This window comes from Cyprinodon variegatus, unplaced genomic scaffold (assembly GCF_000732505.1).
Source record: "Cyprinodon variegatus isolate N-32 unplaced genomic scaffold, C_variegatus-1.0 Scaffold175, whole genome shotgun sequence".
Lineage (NCBI taxonomy): Eukaryota > Metazoa > Chordata > Actinopteri > Cyprinodontiformes > Cyprinodontidae > Cyprinodon > Cyprinodon variegatus.
Genome location: NW_015150628.1, coordinates 799,984 through 816,134, shown reverse-complemented (window position 1 = coordinate 816,134; position 16,151 = coordinate 799,984). Strand labels below are relative to the sequence as shown.

General features: G+C 36.0%; 1 protein-coding gene across 3 annotated transcripts in view; it reads left to right on the top strand.

Moving 5' to 3' along the window:
• The first annotated feature begins 4,765 nt into the window (after positions 1 to 4,765).
• LOC107087172 (brain-specific angiogenesis inhibitor 1-associated protein 2-like protein 2) overlaps positions 4,766 to 16,151 on the top strand; it is a 21,526-nt gene continuing 10,140 nt past the window's right edge. For all 3 annotated transcript variants that reach the window (XM_015378592.1, XM_015378594.1, XM_015378593.1), the window contains exons 1-7: positions 4,766 to 4,908; positions 5,195 to 5,270; positions 6,791 to 6,877; positions 11,155 to 11,216; positions 11,303 to 11,374; positions 14,774 to 14,854; positions 14,962 to 15,093. In XM_015378592.1, coding sequence (XP_015234078.1) covers positions 4,855 to 4,908; positions 5,195 to 5,270; positions 6,791 to 6,877; positions 11,155 to 11,216; positions 11,303 to 11,374; positions 14,774 to 14,854; positions 14,962 to 15,093 — 564 coding nt within the window. In that variant the 5' untranslated portion in view covers positions 4,766 to 4,854. The remainder of the gene's footprint in view (positions 4,909 to 5,194; positions 5,271 to 6,790; positions 6,878 to 11,154; positions 11,217 to 11,302; positions 11,375 to 14,773; positions 14,855 to 14,961; positions 15,094 to 16,151) is intronic.

The following is a 16,151-nucleotide window of genomic DNA, read 5'->3' as shown; positions in this document are numbered from 1 at the left end:
CGCTTTCAAGCCTTTTAATCCCTGACCCTAGTCTTTAGGATGAGCTTTTGCTTTCTGTCTAATGTGAAAATACTGGGATGTGTTTGTGTTTGATTCAATGCTGCCTTCATTTTGAGCAAAGCCATTTTGCAGACATCCTTAACAGAACAATAGATAAAAAAGCTTTTCATTTGAAACTGTAATCATATTTGGGATTTACTTGGTCTTGTGATTCACTTGGTATATTATTTATATTTCAAAACACTGGGTTTGATATAATCATACAGTAATCTGATCAATAAAGTAAACAATATTTGCAAAATCTTGGATTAGCTCTTTAGAGCTTTAGCGAGGCAGGACAAGGTGTGCTTTTTTACTTAGCATATTTCAGTAGCAAGACGATTCAAAATGCTGTACAGTAGATTAGAGTAAAAAAATGAATAAAAAAGAGTATATTGCAGCGGCTTAAAGATTAGACAAATAATTAAGGAGAATAAAATTGATTATATTTGATATTATAAATTGATATTTAAAATATGATGGATTATAATAAACCAAAATATAAATTACTGAGGAAAGTAATTTACTGAAGAGTAAATTACAGATTTACAGTAAGTTAAGGCATCAGCATTTTTACATTTTTTTCAAGTTTATTACATTAGTGGAGCATAAGAACTAAAACCTACTTCTTCGTGTTTAGGTCTGGTTCTAAGTATGAGGAGTAGATTATAGCCTGACAACAAGTCTGTGATGTATTTTCAAACTAAGCTATTTAGTAATTTATAGACTAACAGAGGTACTCTTTGGCTAATTTCTGACATACGGGGAGGAAATGAAATGGCTTTAAAACTGGGCTGATGTGCTCCACCTTTTTTTTTTTTGATTAGTAATTTAATCCCTGAGACGTTCTTTAGGGAATATAAGGCTGAATTCCTTATTGTCTTTATGTGCCTCTGAAACTTCAAGTCTGAATACATCACTACACCCTGATTAGTGGTTTCAAGCTGTATTAACTGAAGCTGTGAGCTAAATTTTGAACACATCCCTTGTTAAAAAAATTAAAACATATTGATTCCGCTGAAGTAAATTTTGACACATGCTGTTGTATGTGTAAGGTTGTGTGCAGGTGCCTGTCTGTGTTGTGTCTCACCACTTCTCTAAGGAGAAGAGGTGAGAGACAACAGAGTGCACCCATCCACATCCATGTGGATAGATGACTCTTCCCTGGGGGTTCCAGATCCGGATTTGCTTGGAAAGCAAAGAACCTCAACTACTCTCTCCATGGCTCACTAACTCCGGTCACCCACCTCTTACAAGTCCATTTTCCAAGTCCTACATGGATTAACAAACCACTTACAGCTCCCAACGACTCAAGCTTCCTAGATCCTCCAGAACTGTTAAGTAGGAGAGTTCTGCCAGTGGAAAATCAAGAGATGTTGCATAGAAGTTGCCATAACATGGACCCTTTTGCAACACAATATTTGATTTTTGTTGTCTCTGTTTTCAAGTTACTTAACGACACAAAAATGTTATTTTCTGTCAAGTAGGATTTAAACCAGTCTAGTGCTGCCCCAGAAAAGTTGACCCTGATCAATGGTGTTGATGCTCCAATAATAAGCTCCAGCACTGTGGTTCTTTAGCATCCTCACCACTGACACTGGGATAGCATTTGACCTTTTATATGTGAGCTTCTGTTACATTATGCTTACTGTTCTTTAAGGAACTGGTTTTTAGTCAAGTAAAGGCAGCTGCATATACAATACAGTCCCTTGGTTGCCCCCTGGTGTATTGTTTAAGATAGTACAGACAGTATCCTTCAGAATTAGTTTTTTCTTTTACAGTGCACAGAATCTTTATCATAGATAAGAATTTCATAATGGGGGAATATCCGGGCTGCTTGCATCTGAGTGTTGAAGATTTCCAGCTGTTTTATTTTGACTTGATAGAGATGCAGTATTACAATTTGCAGTTTGGGTGGTTGGTAACCAAACAGGAGATGTAGAGCTTTGGACAGCAGGGGTTTGTTCACAACACAAAAGAAATTGAAAATGTGTCACCTGTATGAGCATGGATGTGTACCTATCAGGCTGCATTTAAATTCCATTACCCCTCTTTATAACAAACAGACAAATATTTTCATGAAGACTTGAAAACCAGCTGTGTAGCTTTTTGGAATAAGCAGGAAACCTTTGATCCCAGGTCTAGCAGCTGTTCTAAAGTAAGACTCCGTTCCATCAGTGTACTTAAATGGAATGCTATCTTTATTGTGCATGCTGTCATTAGGTTTAATTTGGGGGTCATCTTCTGTCCAGCCTCCACTGAGGGTCTTGAATTCAGTTTCAATGTTTTCTTTACTCCCATTTTGTTCAATATCATCATACATAATGTGTGAGCAACTCTGAGCTTCAACCCTCCATCCATGTATTCTTTGTTTCCTCAGACAAACCCAAAAATCCTGTAAACTCATCCTTAATGACAATCATACTCCCAATTTATGTTTTTTTTTATGCATTTGGTTTGTCTAAACTAATTATTATAATCAAATGGCTGATCATTTCAACTCTCTCTTTTCGTTTTACACAAGGTCTTTTCACATTTATGCTTTTTGTTTCCACACCCTATATTCTGGTCTTTTTTTTTTTCTTCCTCTTTTGCCATGCTGGCCTACAGTTGTGCGAACATGTAATTTATATCGATTAAAAATGTACATCTCCTAATTATGTAGCATCAAATTTTTTTATAGAGCACTTTCAAAGCAGTCTCGGGTGTACTATCAATGCATTGGATTTCACATATTAACCACTATGTCACACATTTTTATGGACGTTCATATCAATGTTGAACCATATACACACAGTGATGCCATCAATGGTCTGCATCCAGATGTCAGAATCAAGAATTTGGCACAGTAAGGATGGGTCGGTCATGAATGTGTTGCTCAAATGAAACATTTCAAACCGGTTTAGTTAAAATAAGCACAAGTTGATCGGATGGGAAGTATAGTGCTGCCTTATTTACTCACATAATATACCAAATATGACAGACGTAATTATTTCATTTCAGATGTGATCGTAAAAACATTTTCATTTTAATAATTAGACTGATTTTTCAAATCCAAAAGTCACATCTGAGTCATATTTTTCTCATATGAGTTGACTTACTTCCAGATGCACAAAATCAGAATAAGGTGAAAGATTGAGTATCTCTCACATTTATAACTCGTTTTAGATTCTTAAGAAAATAAAAGTCTAATAAAGGTCTATGATTGGCACACATAATGCCGCTAAAATAGCACACTATGTGACAGTAGAAGCCCAAATTAAGTGTATGACCAAAACTACAAATGCATGAACTCAAAGATTTGATGAAGAAATCATTTGAACCAATCATTCAGTCTACTGATCATAGTAATTCAATTCAGTCAAAAGACCCGCTGTTTCCATCACTGGTCTACAACTCCGATCCCCACAATCATGATCTGTCTAGCTCCAGTCTGATGTGTGATGTCCTGATGGTTGCTGTGTCTCTGGGTCAATGCTTTGTGTCTACTTGTTTTATGCATACTTCCTGAGCAGTACCTATAGCACACTTGGGAACATAATTCACTTCACAGTTCTCAGCACCACAGACTCTAGTTTGTTCTTCCTAACAGGGCGTATTTCTATCTTAATGTATACTTATGACTAATTCGCTAATCATTGGATTCGCTTTGTTATTATCTGCACTGAGTTAAAGTTCCTCCTGTCAATTTCAGTTATAGTCTGCCAGTTTATTTACCCCATCATTTCATTTATATTGCCAATTCCATTTAATAACAAGAGAAACGTAACTTTAGATCAAACTCTGTAGAAAAACATTAACCCATTCTCACCAGTAACACATGAACCAAACTGGTCTTGACCTTAAATAACCCATACCAGCATCTGCAATCCTTGGCATAATAAAAGCTAGAAAAGAACAAGAAATACATCGCCTATAAAAGGCCAGATATCTGAGATGTAGTAGACAGAAATCCTTTGAAGAACTTCAGCGCAGAGCTTCACCTAGTAGCAGGTCAGCAACCAAATAAACAAGCACATCTTCAGATGGGAGAATAAGTCCAACCTTAAATCCTTCTAAGGATAAAACCTAAAAATTCTGTAAACTGGATAATTTTTAGTCTGAATGAATTTAACCACTTGTCAGATTTCCCAACAACAAAACACTACTTTATCTTGGTCTATTGTGTTAAATCCTAATTAAACTATTACAATTTGATTATATTGTTACTCAACAGGAAACAATTTGAGATATATTGGTTAAAATGCATTTATATAGTGACTTATGGACCAGGAAGGATTTCTCTACTGTCTTTCCACTAAACCATAAAGAAACCCATCTTCCATTCCCAGTGTCATGACTTGATCATAGCTTAGTTCAAAATGAATTTATAAAACAGCATTTGAAAATAACACCCATTTAGTAACTGTGGCGTTAGGAACACAAATACATCAAACAAAGATTAAACAGCTTTCTAAGTGTTAATACTTTTAACGACTCAAAGGAAATAGATATCTTTCATAGTCATGAATAAAGCAAACAGTGAGTCTTACACTAGTGCACAAACACACCCATACACGCACACACACAGAGCATGAGCTAGTGTTTTATGGTTTACCATGTTTAATTATTTACTCGGGTCTTTCTCAGACTGTGCCGGTGTTGGTTTCCATCACACTCAGCTGCTTTCTTGACGCAGCTCCACATCAAGTCCGATCCAACCCTTCCCGCCTTTCTCCCACTGGTTGAGTCTCCCTCTTTCTGGATGATTGAGGGCCTGGTAGCTGGTGCTCCTCGAGGTTTTCTACTGACTGCTGCAACATTCTAGATGTAAACATGTCAGGAATGAATAGTGACCAGCTGCACCGCTCCACTTTGGGGATTTACATGGTGAGTGAAATCTCTTTAGCTCAACTAGTGGCTTGAAGTTAAGGAATAGTTTGTGGAAAAAGGCAAAGTTAAACGTTGATTGTAATTTCTATGAAGTACACATGACTCTGTCCTGAAAACAACTTATTTTTAACTGTAAGAGAAAATGTGTGAATACCCTTATCTTGTGAATAAAAGATGTTCTTTATTGATTCCTCTTTAGGTGATATCTGACGTTGTGTTTTTCTGTCTTTCAAAATACACATGAGCTTTCACTCAATACATTTATTTTTTATTTTTTTAACAGAGTTTGACTGACGAGCTCAACCCAAGTCTACAGAAGCTGGTTTCACTGGGAAACAGCTACGCCCATGCTTTCAAAGGTAAGGTTGAAATGGAGGAACCAAGGATAAAGAAGGGTTGATATAGGAGGGAGGAATAGATTATTTATGAGAGAAGAAAAATGAGACAGAAAGGAAGAAAGCTGAATCATAGGATGGATGGAACAAATAAAGAGGAAAGTGAAAAAGGAGGAAAGCCATAGGAGAGCAAAATGGGAAGTAGGAAGAAGGAAAGAAACAAAGACAGAAACACAGACATTCACAAATGAAGGATTGATAACTAAAATGTTTTTTTGTTTGTTTTTATTCTATCTGCTCACTCAGAGGTAAATCATTTTGATAGAGCAGTATGTAAAAGAAAAATCGGATACAGAGATATAAAGCTTTTATTGGTTTTAATGTTACATAAACAGCTTTTCAGTAGTGGTTCCAGCAGCTCAACAGACATTAAATATAGATTAAGAACCTATGGGCCACCTGCAGCAGGCCTGTAATTTCCCCTTTGTATTCTGGGCTGAGCTGTGTCCTTATGCTGAGGAGCTTTTCCCTCAGCATTCATTCATATAGAGCTTGTTTATTCAGTTTATAGACCTATTCCTTGTAAATTACAAAAATGGTACGGGTATATTATTATTATTATATATGTTAATGAGTTTTAGCTGCAGCCTGTTGCAGACAGAAATGGCGGCTTGTAAGGAAAAGGAAGTCCTAATACTGTAACTGTAAAAATACAATTCTAGTTATAAAAAAGTGAAAATATGACTGAACTTCTTACAATTAGTAACATTAAAACTATAATATTGTTGTATTTTTAAAGGGGATTTGAAATTACAAATCATCATAAGTTTGTGGAAGGTCATTGCTGTCTTAAGTTTGTTATATCCAACCTTTGCAACATTTTATTGACCACTCAAACTGTTTTTACCTGAGCTGTGGATCTGAGCAGGTCTCTCACAGTTGCCTTGCAGTTACTTCTTACATAAGTACCTGAACTGCTTCCCTGACTAATCCTTTCCAGGGATGCCACTTAAGATGGGTGGGAATGCATTGGCAGATTTTATGTTGTTCTATTTTGATTTTGTAATGACTGACTCAACACTTATCTGTAAGAAGTTTAAAGCTTGAATTTTTTTTTTATAACCCAGCCTTGCTTTAAACTTCTCCACCCCTCCTCTTTCCGCTGTGTTCCTTGATTACTAATATGCTCTATTACCTTCAAGCTTTCCTTCATAGAACAGCTAAGTTACACCAAGATAATGTCACACAAAAGTTCACATTTTACTAATTAGATTTATGTACTTTACATAAAGGTTGATATGAATGCTATGATCTCTTATTTAATGTCTTTTCTCACCCCACCTATAATTATGTCCATTATTGCCGATCTGCCTCATAAAGTTGAAATAAAATACTTACACATCACAGTTTGTTGCACGACTAATTGTGAAAAAGTTCAAGGGGTATTACTTTTTTTTTTAGAAGGAACTGTTTGAAATTCCTTTGGCTTTTTTCTGTATGGAAGCTGGAACTCTGAATGTATGACTACCTTTTGTGTGTTTCAGCTCTTGCTGTCAGCAGCGAAGCCTACTTCAATGCACTTTCAAAGATCGGCGAGAAAGCTTTCTACTCCATGTCGTCCCGCTCCCTCGGTATGTCAAAGCATGAGGTCGGGGCTCAGAGAGGTTCAGACAGGCTCAGCTGTCTAGGATGTGTTCAGTTTGTCTGCATGGTCATTTATTAAACTCTGGCTCATCCGTGTCATGGAGATCAAAGTTTACCCTTATGAGGCGTTTTATTGCCCCCCTGCCAACATGACAGTGACTCTGTAATTTGTATTGGTGAGGACATTTCCTTAGCATTTGTGACTGCATATTCTCAGAAGTTATAGCACATAATTTAACAGTCAGAGATTGGGTCACTCTGTTCACTCAGATTTCCTTCACGCAGCTGTTCAAAGCTCTGCTGGGTTGTAATATGAGTTACCTTTCATGTGGATTGCATTAAATCTGATGGAAGAATTGAACATGAATTATAGATGATGACAGTCAGTTTTCTGCAAGCTTTACCTAAAGTCATTATGATGGAGCAATGCGGGTTAAATAGCTGGCATAGAGGGATATCTACCAGTCCTTCACCCAAAATATTGAATCCCAAATTCAGCTTTTTGTTAGCGACTGTAACAATGAATAAAGGAAACTAATCTTCCATCATCAGTCTGCAGAGGTGTCAAAAGTATTAATGTATAATATTGAAGTAGAAGTATAAATCTTACTGTTTTAAAAACACTTTTGTAGAAGTTAGAGTATCTACTTAAGCTTTTTACTCAAGTAAAGAGTAAAAGTAGCATTTTCAAAATGCTACTATAAACCTTATACTGGTTACTGCATTACTCTATCAAAGGGAATTTTTCCAAAATTCTGGATGTTAATTTTATAGTTTTATAACAAATTGTGTCAAATTTAACTTTGCATCATCTTGAAAAAAGATTTATTTTGGTATGTAGCAAACAAGTTGCTGCAGCACCAATACCAACCATGAGTTGATTAATTGTCTGGATGAAACAAATCATTTTGATATTAAATGCCAACCTGCCATAACTAAAATGAAACAAGCTTAAATGAAGCAAAAGTCTATTTTTAAAATGTATGGAGTTGTAAGAATACTGATAATTGTAAAAAATTGAAGGAGTAAAAGTAAAAGTATAGATAGCTAAAATTTCCACTCAAGTAGGTTAACAAAGTATTTGTAGTTTATTACTTAAAGGTATAGTGGAGGATTTTCACAAATGTTTGAAAAGACATGCCCTATCCACTTTTAAAAAATGCACATGCACAACCCTGTAGCCAGTCCTGAGAGGCAACGTCTATTAAACGTGTGCGAGAGCATGCACAAGCCCATCTCTCCTCCTGCACGCTCTTTTTAAAGTTGCTGTTTGCATTGCTCATACAAGCTTACTTTCCAAAAGAAGATTTGCAATTTTTCCACTATGTTAGACTCACCCCCGGTAAATGAAAATGGGGAGGAGCACGTAGGACGGCCTTACGTAAGCATATCACCAGAATGATTGGCAATTAGGAGGACCACTTACTTTGATGATCCACCTGGAAAAACAGCAGGCTCCATTACACCTTTAACAGGCTGTCACTATGAGTTATATTAAAATGCAAACGTCTTGTCAGAAGTCTCACTTGCTTCTGTCTGTTGTTAGAGCTTTTTAACTTCTTAACATCCACCTTATTTTGGGTAATCCTTGCATATTTTGCATACCCAAATGAAAAAGCAAATAACTTAGGAACTGTAAGCCCAAATTACATGTGCAATACATTATTTGAAAGCTAAAACCCTCTAGTTTCTTAATATATAAATAAAATTGGGTGAGTAGAACACAGACCAACCTGCATCTGTTCAAACATGACACAAATTTTACCAGTGGAATTTTATGCATTCTGAATTATTACCCCCACTTAAGGTGACCCGGTGGGTTTTAAGGGGTTAAGGCAACAGTTTACCACATAAATAAAGCAGATAGACTCCTCATCATCTGCTTTTATTGACAACCTTAAATATGTTTGCAAAAGCCTTGAAAATGATGGCTGTTGTAGACACTGAGATTTCCATGCTGCGGGTCTCTGCTTTGAAGTTTTTTTTATTATTATTTGATCCTCTTTTCCATCTAATTTAATGCCCTACAGTGACCAAATCCTCTTCATTGCTTAAACCATTTATGAATCTTCTCTCACGGAAAATTGAAACTGAGTCCTCCTGAAACATAAACATTTACAACTACATTGGATCACTCTTCGCTGCTGTAAATTGCTCACCTTTTTTAAAGGTTTTCCACAAGTTTAGCAGTGTTTGTGGGAATTTCTGCTAATTTTGTTGTAGTAATTGTGAGGTCAGGTACTGATGTTGGATGAAAGAGCCTAACTGACACTCACCCCTTTAATTCATTCTAAAAGGTCTCTCTATCCTGTGGTCAGCATTCGGCATAGAAAGATCAAGATTCTACTCATTAATATCTACTTACTCATTGATATCGTCATGGCTCTTTTTTTTTAACAGTCCAAAATTCATAATAAGACAAAAACCTGGTAAGCTTCAGCATTGACGGCTTCTTTCACTAGAACCAAGGGACAGAGCCAAAACCTCCTTTACAAAAAAGCGTAAAGGTATAGTGGAGGATGTTTTTCTTTTGGGTGGATCATCAAAATAAGTGGTCCTCCAAATTTTCAATCATTCTGGCTATGGGCTCGTCCCATTGTTACCTACCGATAGTGAGTCTGACATAGTGGAAAAATTGCAAATCTTAAAGTAAGCTTGTATGAGTGATCCACACAGAAACCTTCAAACAGAGCATGCACGAGGACAAATGAGCTCATGAACGCTCTTTCATTAGATGTTTCCTTTCGGGAGTGGGTACAGGGTTGTCTCTGTGCGTTTATTTTTTTTAAGTGGAGGGGGCTTGTCTTTTCAAAAATTCGCAACAAAATTCTCCACTATACCTTTAGGTACTTTAACTGCTTCCCTGACTAATCCTTTCCAGGGATGTCACTTAAAATGGGTGGGAAAGTATTGCCAGATTTTATGTTGTTCACTTGTGATTTTTGAATGACTGACTCGACACTTATCTGTATGACAGTTAAAGCTTGAACAGTTTTTTTTTTATAACCTACCCCCCCTACGTTCTATCTGTTGTGTTCCTTTGTCATTAAGATGCTCTATTATTCCTTCATAGAGCAGCTAAATTACACCAAGATAATGTCACACAAAAGTTCACATTTTACTACTTAGATTAGTGTACTTCACAAAGGGGGTATATGTGAATGCCTATAAACTCTTTATATGTCTTTTATCACGTTCCCAAGGGTTTGCGGGAATTTCCTTGGAGTAATTGTGAGGTCAGACACTGATGATGGATGAAAGAACCTAACTCACAGTCACCAGTTTCATTCACCCTAAAATGTGTTTCTATCCTGAGGTCAGAACTTACAGTGCAGAACAGGCGGGTTTCTATAAACCAAACGTACTTATTGATATCTTTATGGCCCTTTCTTTTTGAACTGTTAAAGTTCAACAGTTGAACAGTCATGATAAGACAAAAAAAGTGGCAAGCTTCATTATTGACGGCTTCTTTCCCTGGCACCAAGGGACGGAGCCAAAACCTCGTCTACAACAAACTTCTGATCTATACGTTGTGGTTTTAAGTAAAAGGTTCAACATAGATTGACTCGTAAAAGAAGAGCTTCCCCTTCAGGTTTTTCTCTTTCTTTCTTATAAGACGCTGAAGCAGTTTAATCAAACGAAAACTCAACCTCTTTATCAGTTTCCTGACTGATGACGTGGAGGAAACAGTCTTACAATCCTCTCCTCGCCAAAATTTACACCCACTGGCATCCATCTTAGATGAAGAAACTCTTGCAAATTGAAAATGCCTCCTCACTAATCTGCAAGTTGCCCCAATTAATTAATCATTAGTAAGACTAATTCTTCTTGTTGTTCCCTGATTTCATTCCTTTTTTGTTTTTGGTGACTCTCAGAATTCCAATAAAGTTTTATTTGATTTAAAGTTAGTAGCAATACAGAGATCTAAGTGGGTCTAATTTTACAGTAATGATCAATAAAAGCCAAAAATAGGTAGATATAAAATAGAAACTTAATGTTTTATAAAAGCAAACAGCCACCTGCTAACAGAGCGCTTGTTCCTTAAACGAGCCACACAACTGAGCCCAAAGACCACAGATAAAAAGACAATCTACCGATTTATTAGTCTAATCTGTTGTGGGCAGTGGCCTGTTTTACTGCCTCCCCAGCTTTAAATGGAACAGTGTCTTTGTTTGTCTGTGCCACTGACTTCATACTCATTTTAACATTATAGGTAAATGATCAATAAATTAATCTGATTACAAATGGTGTTCTTATCTTCAAGGAGATGTCCTGATTCAGATCTCTGAGAACCAACGAAGGCTCACCTTGGAGCTGGAGGGAGTGGTAAATGACGTCAACGTGGATGAGATTACCAGACAAGTTTCTGTTAACACCAATGCAAACACAATTTAATTATTTTTTTTTTTCAGTTCCGCAAGTTCAGTTTGGAAGTCCTGCAGGTGATGGACAACAACATCCATTTGGACAGAGACTACATCTCAGTGAGTGAAAGCAGAGAAAAGACAAATCATGCCATAATAATAATAAGGAAATGTTACAAAGAGAAAATGTTTTATGAGAGAACAATAAAATAAAAGTCATAGAAAATGATAACATCTATAAGGGAATCTTTGGTCATTTATATAGCACCGCCAGAAGGCATTTGTACTGTACTGTATTACTGTGTGAACAGGGCAAAGGAAAGTCTTTGACATGACTTTTTAATCGTAGCAGAAGCTTACACCTTATCCTATTTTCAGGAATGATTATTTAAAAACAGAGGTGTCAAGTAACGAAGTACAAATACTTTGTTACTGTACTTAAGTAAACTTTTTAGGTAGCCTATCTATACTTTACTCCAATACTTATTTTTCTTCCTACTTCTGACTTCTCATTACATTTTCACACAAGTATCTGTACTTTCTATTCCTTATATTTTTAAAACAAACGTTACTCGTTACTCTTGGCTTCGGTTTAATGCAGAGGTCACAGAAAAGGGACCTCTTTCCCGGTGTTATGCCGAAAAGTACATGACTGCCGAGATATGCATTCCTAGTCACAGGAGTGTGCCTCGCTTTGTACAACTGCGACTATCGACGAGGAAAACGGATTAAAACATGACCAATGGTGCTACTTGTTGTTATATTAATCATATAAACACCTTTAAATATTCCTCTCGGGGGGAAAAAAATTGTGGTTATTTGGCAGGTTCATTTTCAAAAGTATGTGTATTATGAACAACATTAAATCCAAAGATTTTGTCCGAGGTACGAACTGATTTATTTGTTGTAGTCTCTTGTTATTCGCACACAGCAATAAACAGTGATAGCCGAAACTGCGAAGCTTTGTTTTAAGCGAAAAATCAAACTACACAGCACAGCGTTCACAGACCAGTGTGATGAATTCACAAGCGTCAGATAGCTATGGTGCATTCAGGAGCATGGGACATTTCATTCATACAAGGAAAGAGACATAAACGGAACAGAACTTAACTTATACAATAATGTATTAACTCAGAAACATTGTAGGCTTTCTTACAATACTGAATGCTCTATAATTGTATTTCTGTTATTTTTTGATTATGCCCATCTGCTAGCTGTTTATTCTAAAAAATCTATAATATTACAGGAGCAAATTATCTAAATTTTTCAAAAGCCTGAGGCTTCAGATCATACAGCGACAATTGTACTGTTATTGTTTTACAGGCAGAATTTGCATTTGCTGACCCTTGTCCATTAACTACTGATGGATATACAGGAATACAGTCATAGTGTCAACTCCTCTGAGATAGCACGGGATGCCATTTTTTGGCAAATTTCTATTTTTTCATTTTTTTTATTCAATGTAAACCATGAGAGCATAAATACCTCATTGTTTTCAGTGTTAAATTCTGTTTAAAGTAACAGATCATTAAAAATGTCTCCGGACCTTTACTGGTTGATGATTTTCGGAGACCAACAAGACCTCCCTCACCTGGCCCTATCTCAAAGAATTTTTAGAAATAGTCGAAAAATTTAGCTTTTAATTCATATAGTGGCATATGGCTGTTTTTTTTAAAGGTTACTTTATACTTTTATACTTTTAGTAGGTTTTGGAGCACATGCTTTTTTACTTTTACTTGAGTAAAGATACTTCAACGTTTACCAGAGTGTTTTTAGACTGCAGCACCTATACTTCTAATTAAGTAACAAATGTGTGTACTTTTGACAACACTATTTTAAAATAACTTTGAGAATGTTTGAAAGAAATAACTGCTTCAGTTTTAGGATTTATTTTAGATGTTCTTAAATACACATACTGAAAAAGTCCCAAGCGAGTTGAAGGGAAACCACACACCTTGAAGAGTGTTGTGCAAGTATCTTGCGTACTTGTTAGCAGGTTTTTAACTATTTTTTGTGAACATTATACTTACTTTTGATTTTGTCGTTTACAACATGCTTAGAACCATTATAGAACCTCCAAAAAATCTTTTTTTTTTCTGCCATTGACAAGGATGATCCATACATTTTAATACCTCCTTGTGTTTAAATTTAAGCAACAACCTGTTGACATGAGATAAAGTTGTAACATATAAAGAAAATGCAGTAGTATCATTAGTCCATCTTTTCTTGTTTAGTGTTCTAGTAAAAAAAAAAAAAGAAGAGACCCGATACTATGATGCTGCCGCATCCATGATTTAAAACATTCTCCCGCATTGTTTTTACATTTTTTTCTAGGGGGCAGAAATTTATGATTCAATCAGATACAAAAAGCTGTCTAAGCCCCAGACCATAAAACCACCAGCACACTATGTGTGTAGCTCTAAAATCTAAAAGTATTTTTTTTTTTCTAAAATTATGTTTTATTTTCATAGAAAATTATTTTAAAAAGTTTCATTTTTTTTATGGGTTAAAAAAATTGACCAAAAATCTTTAAGAGTCTATTTGTGCTTTTGGGATTTTTTTTGGTCAGGTGTGGAAATTTCTCCCATGGATTCCCTTTTTTTGTCCATTTAGCAATCTTTTAAGCAGTTGTTATTTTCTCACTCAAATTGTGTCTCATCTGTTCTTGAATTTCTTTATATCAGAGCATGATATTTCACTTTAAGACATACTTTAGCCTGTTTTGTGCCTAAATTGTATGTAGATTCTACAGATCTGTCATTAATCGAGTCTTGCTGTATCCAAGGATATTAAGCAAAACGTTTTTTAATCTTATTTTCATTTAGGATTTTACAAGAGGGGAATATATATATTTCCACACTTGGCTTGGATAGTTTTTTTTTATATTTATGTTCATTTATTTTAAACAAAATTTTATGATCTGATGTGGACACCAGATATGTGAGGGAGCAAATACTTTAGCTTTGTATTGACTTTTTATCAGATGTTTCTCCTGGAGTTTGTCTTGTCTTGACTTTGTCTTAATATTGAAATGCACGTCCTCTTTTCCGACGGTTACAGGATAATGACTCCAGACAAACATTTAGACTATCTACCTAACTCCATAAGGCCGGCATACTTTAAGATTCTCGACCTCAAATGTTCTGGAAATACAAGGACCTGACCATTGAAGAAGAAAGGATGAAATATTTACCAATTAATATTTCAAGTTCTGTCAAAACGACATTCTGCTAAAAATATACCAGATATTTTGAGGATGGCTACAAAAGTCTTTAATTTCCTTCCAACTCACTACAGGATTGTTAAATAAAAGTTACAGTGGAGTTGTGCATTTAAGCTTTTTGATTGGCTTGAATCTGATGCTGGGAACTCTATTCTCTTTTTTATTTTAAGTTTAATCTTGTATTGAAAAAAAAGGTTTAAATATTACATTAAGAGTCAAAGATTTATACCAGATTACTCATTTTTATCTTGCCTTGGTTTTGATTTTAAACTAACTCATCTTGGTCTGTCCCACAGGACAGCAGAGTGAAGTATGAGAAGGAGGTCCACAACCAGACAGCAGGTCTGCACAGGCAGCGGAGTAGAGGAAAGGGCCAGGTCTGCTTGTCTTTTTCTTCTTCATCACAGAGGGAATGTCTTACACTGTCTCTTCATCATAGTTCATTTTGCTGTATATCTGTTCTGTCTGTTCTGTGTGTCTTCAGGACTCTGGCGAGTATGCAATGTTTCTGAGGGAGAGCCATCGTGAGGCGTTGGAGGAAGAGGAGCGGCGGTACCGCTTTGTTGCAGAGAAACACTGTGATTTCATACAGTCCATTGGCCGACTTATGAATAAGGTACACAAATGACTTCATTTAGCCTGCATTTTATCATCTACAGTGGTGTATCTGCAATATGACTCAGGTTATGACAACAAATGTCAGACAACTCCCTAAAATAGAATGTAGATTATCGGGGAAAGGTGATGTGAGGCTTTAATGGTCTTTGTGTGAATTTCCCCTTTTTGATAAGTAAGAATCAGTTTCACTGTGTCTTAACTTGGAACGATTCCATATTAAACAAGTTGTGTGTTTGAACTCTGGACCTGCCTTTTTTATGACCCCTCTGTGTGAAAGTAATTCAAGGTTTTACATTGACAGGAAATTTATAAACTGCAATGCAAAACAAGTAGACCTTCTTAATCCACAATACAGATAATACAGTAGAATATTTATGTTGATCCTTTTATAAATTATTGTCTCTTAATTCTACCTGGGCTCTCATAAAGTGTATTGAAACATATGGAAATAAAGCCCGATTACCTGAAATGAAGTGAGGCTTTGTTTAACGCTCTGAACACAACTTCAGAATACACAAACAGTAGGTAAAATTACAGCTGAGCATGACACCTTAGAAATAACACAAAGCTTATAGATGAAACTTCTGAACACACTAAATCAGATGCTGCCCTCATGTGACCAGACTGGCTCTGTGCAAAGTGGAAACCCTTGAAGAAGTGTTAAGGTTTTCCTGTGAAAATAGTTTGCATATATTTTACCACATAAAAAAAAAAAAAAAAAAAAACTTCAAGGCTGGAAAATCAGCTTTGATCAGTTTTCATTCTGATCCTTTGCTTCATGTGAAGTTGCTTCGCCTCATCGTTGATGTTACCAGCGCCAAAACGATGGCAGCCTCTGACTCATTACTGTTATCTTGGCTGCTACTAAACGGCTGCATTACGAGAGAGTCCTCCTTGGCAACATCAATACTGAAAACCAGTAAACACACTCCATACAGTAACTATCTATATTAGTGGTTGCTACACAACAAAAAAACAACAATTGCATATTTTACGATCCCACAAGTTTTTAGGTAATTGCTCATCAGCTTATTTCTATAAGCTTCTTTTCTCAAT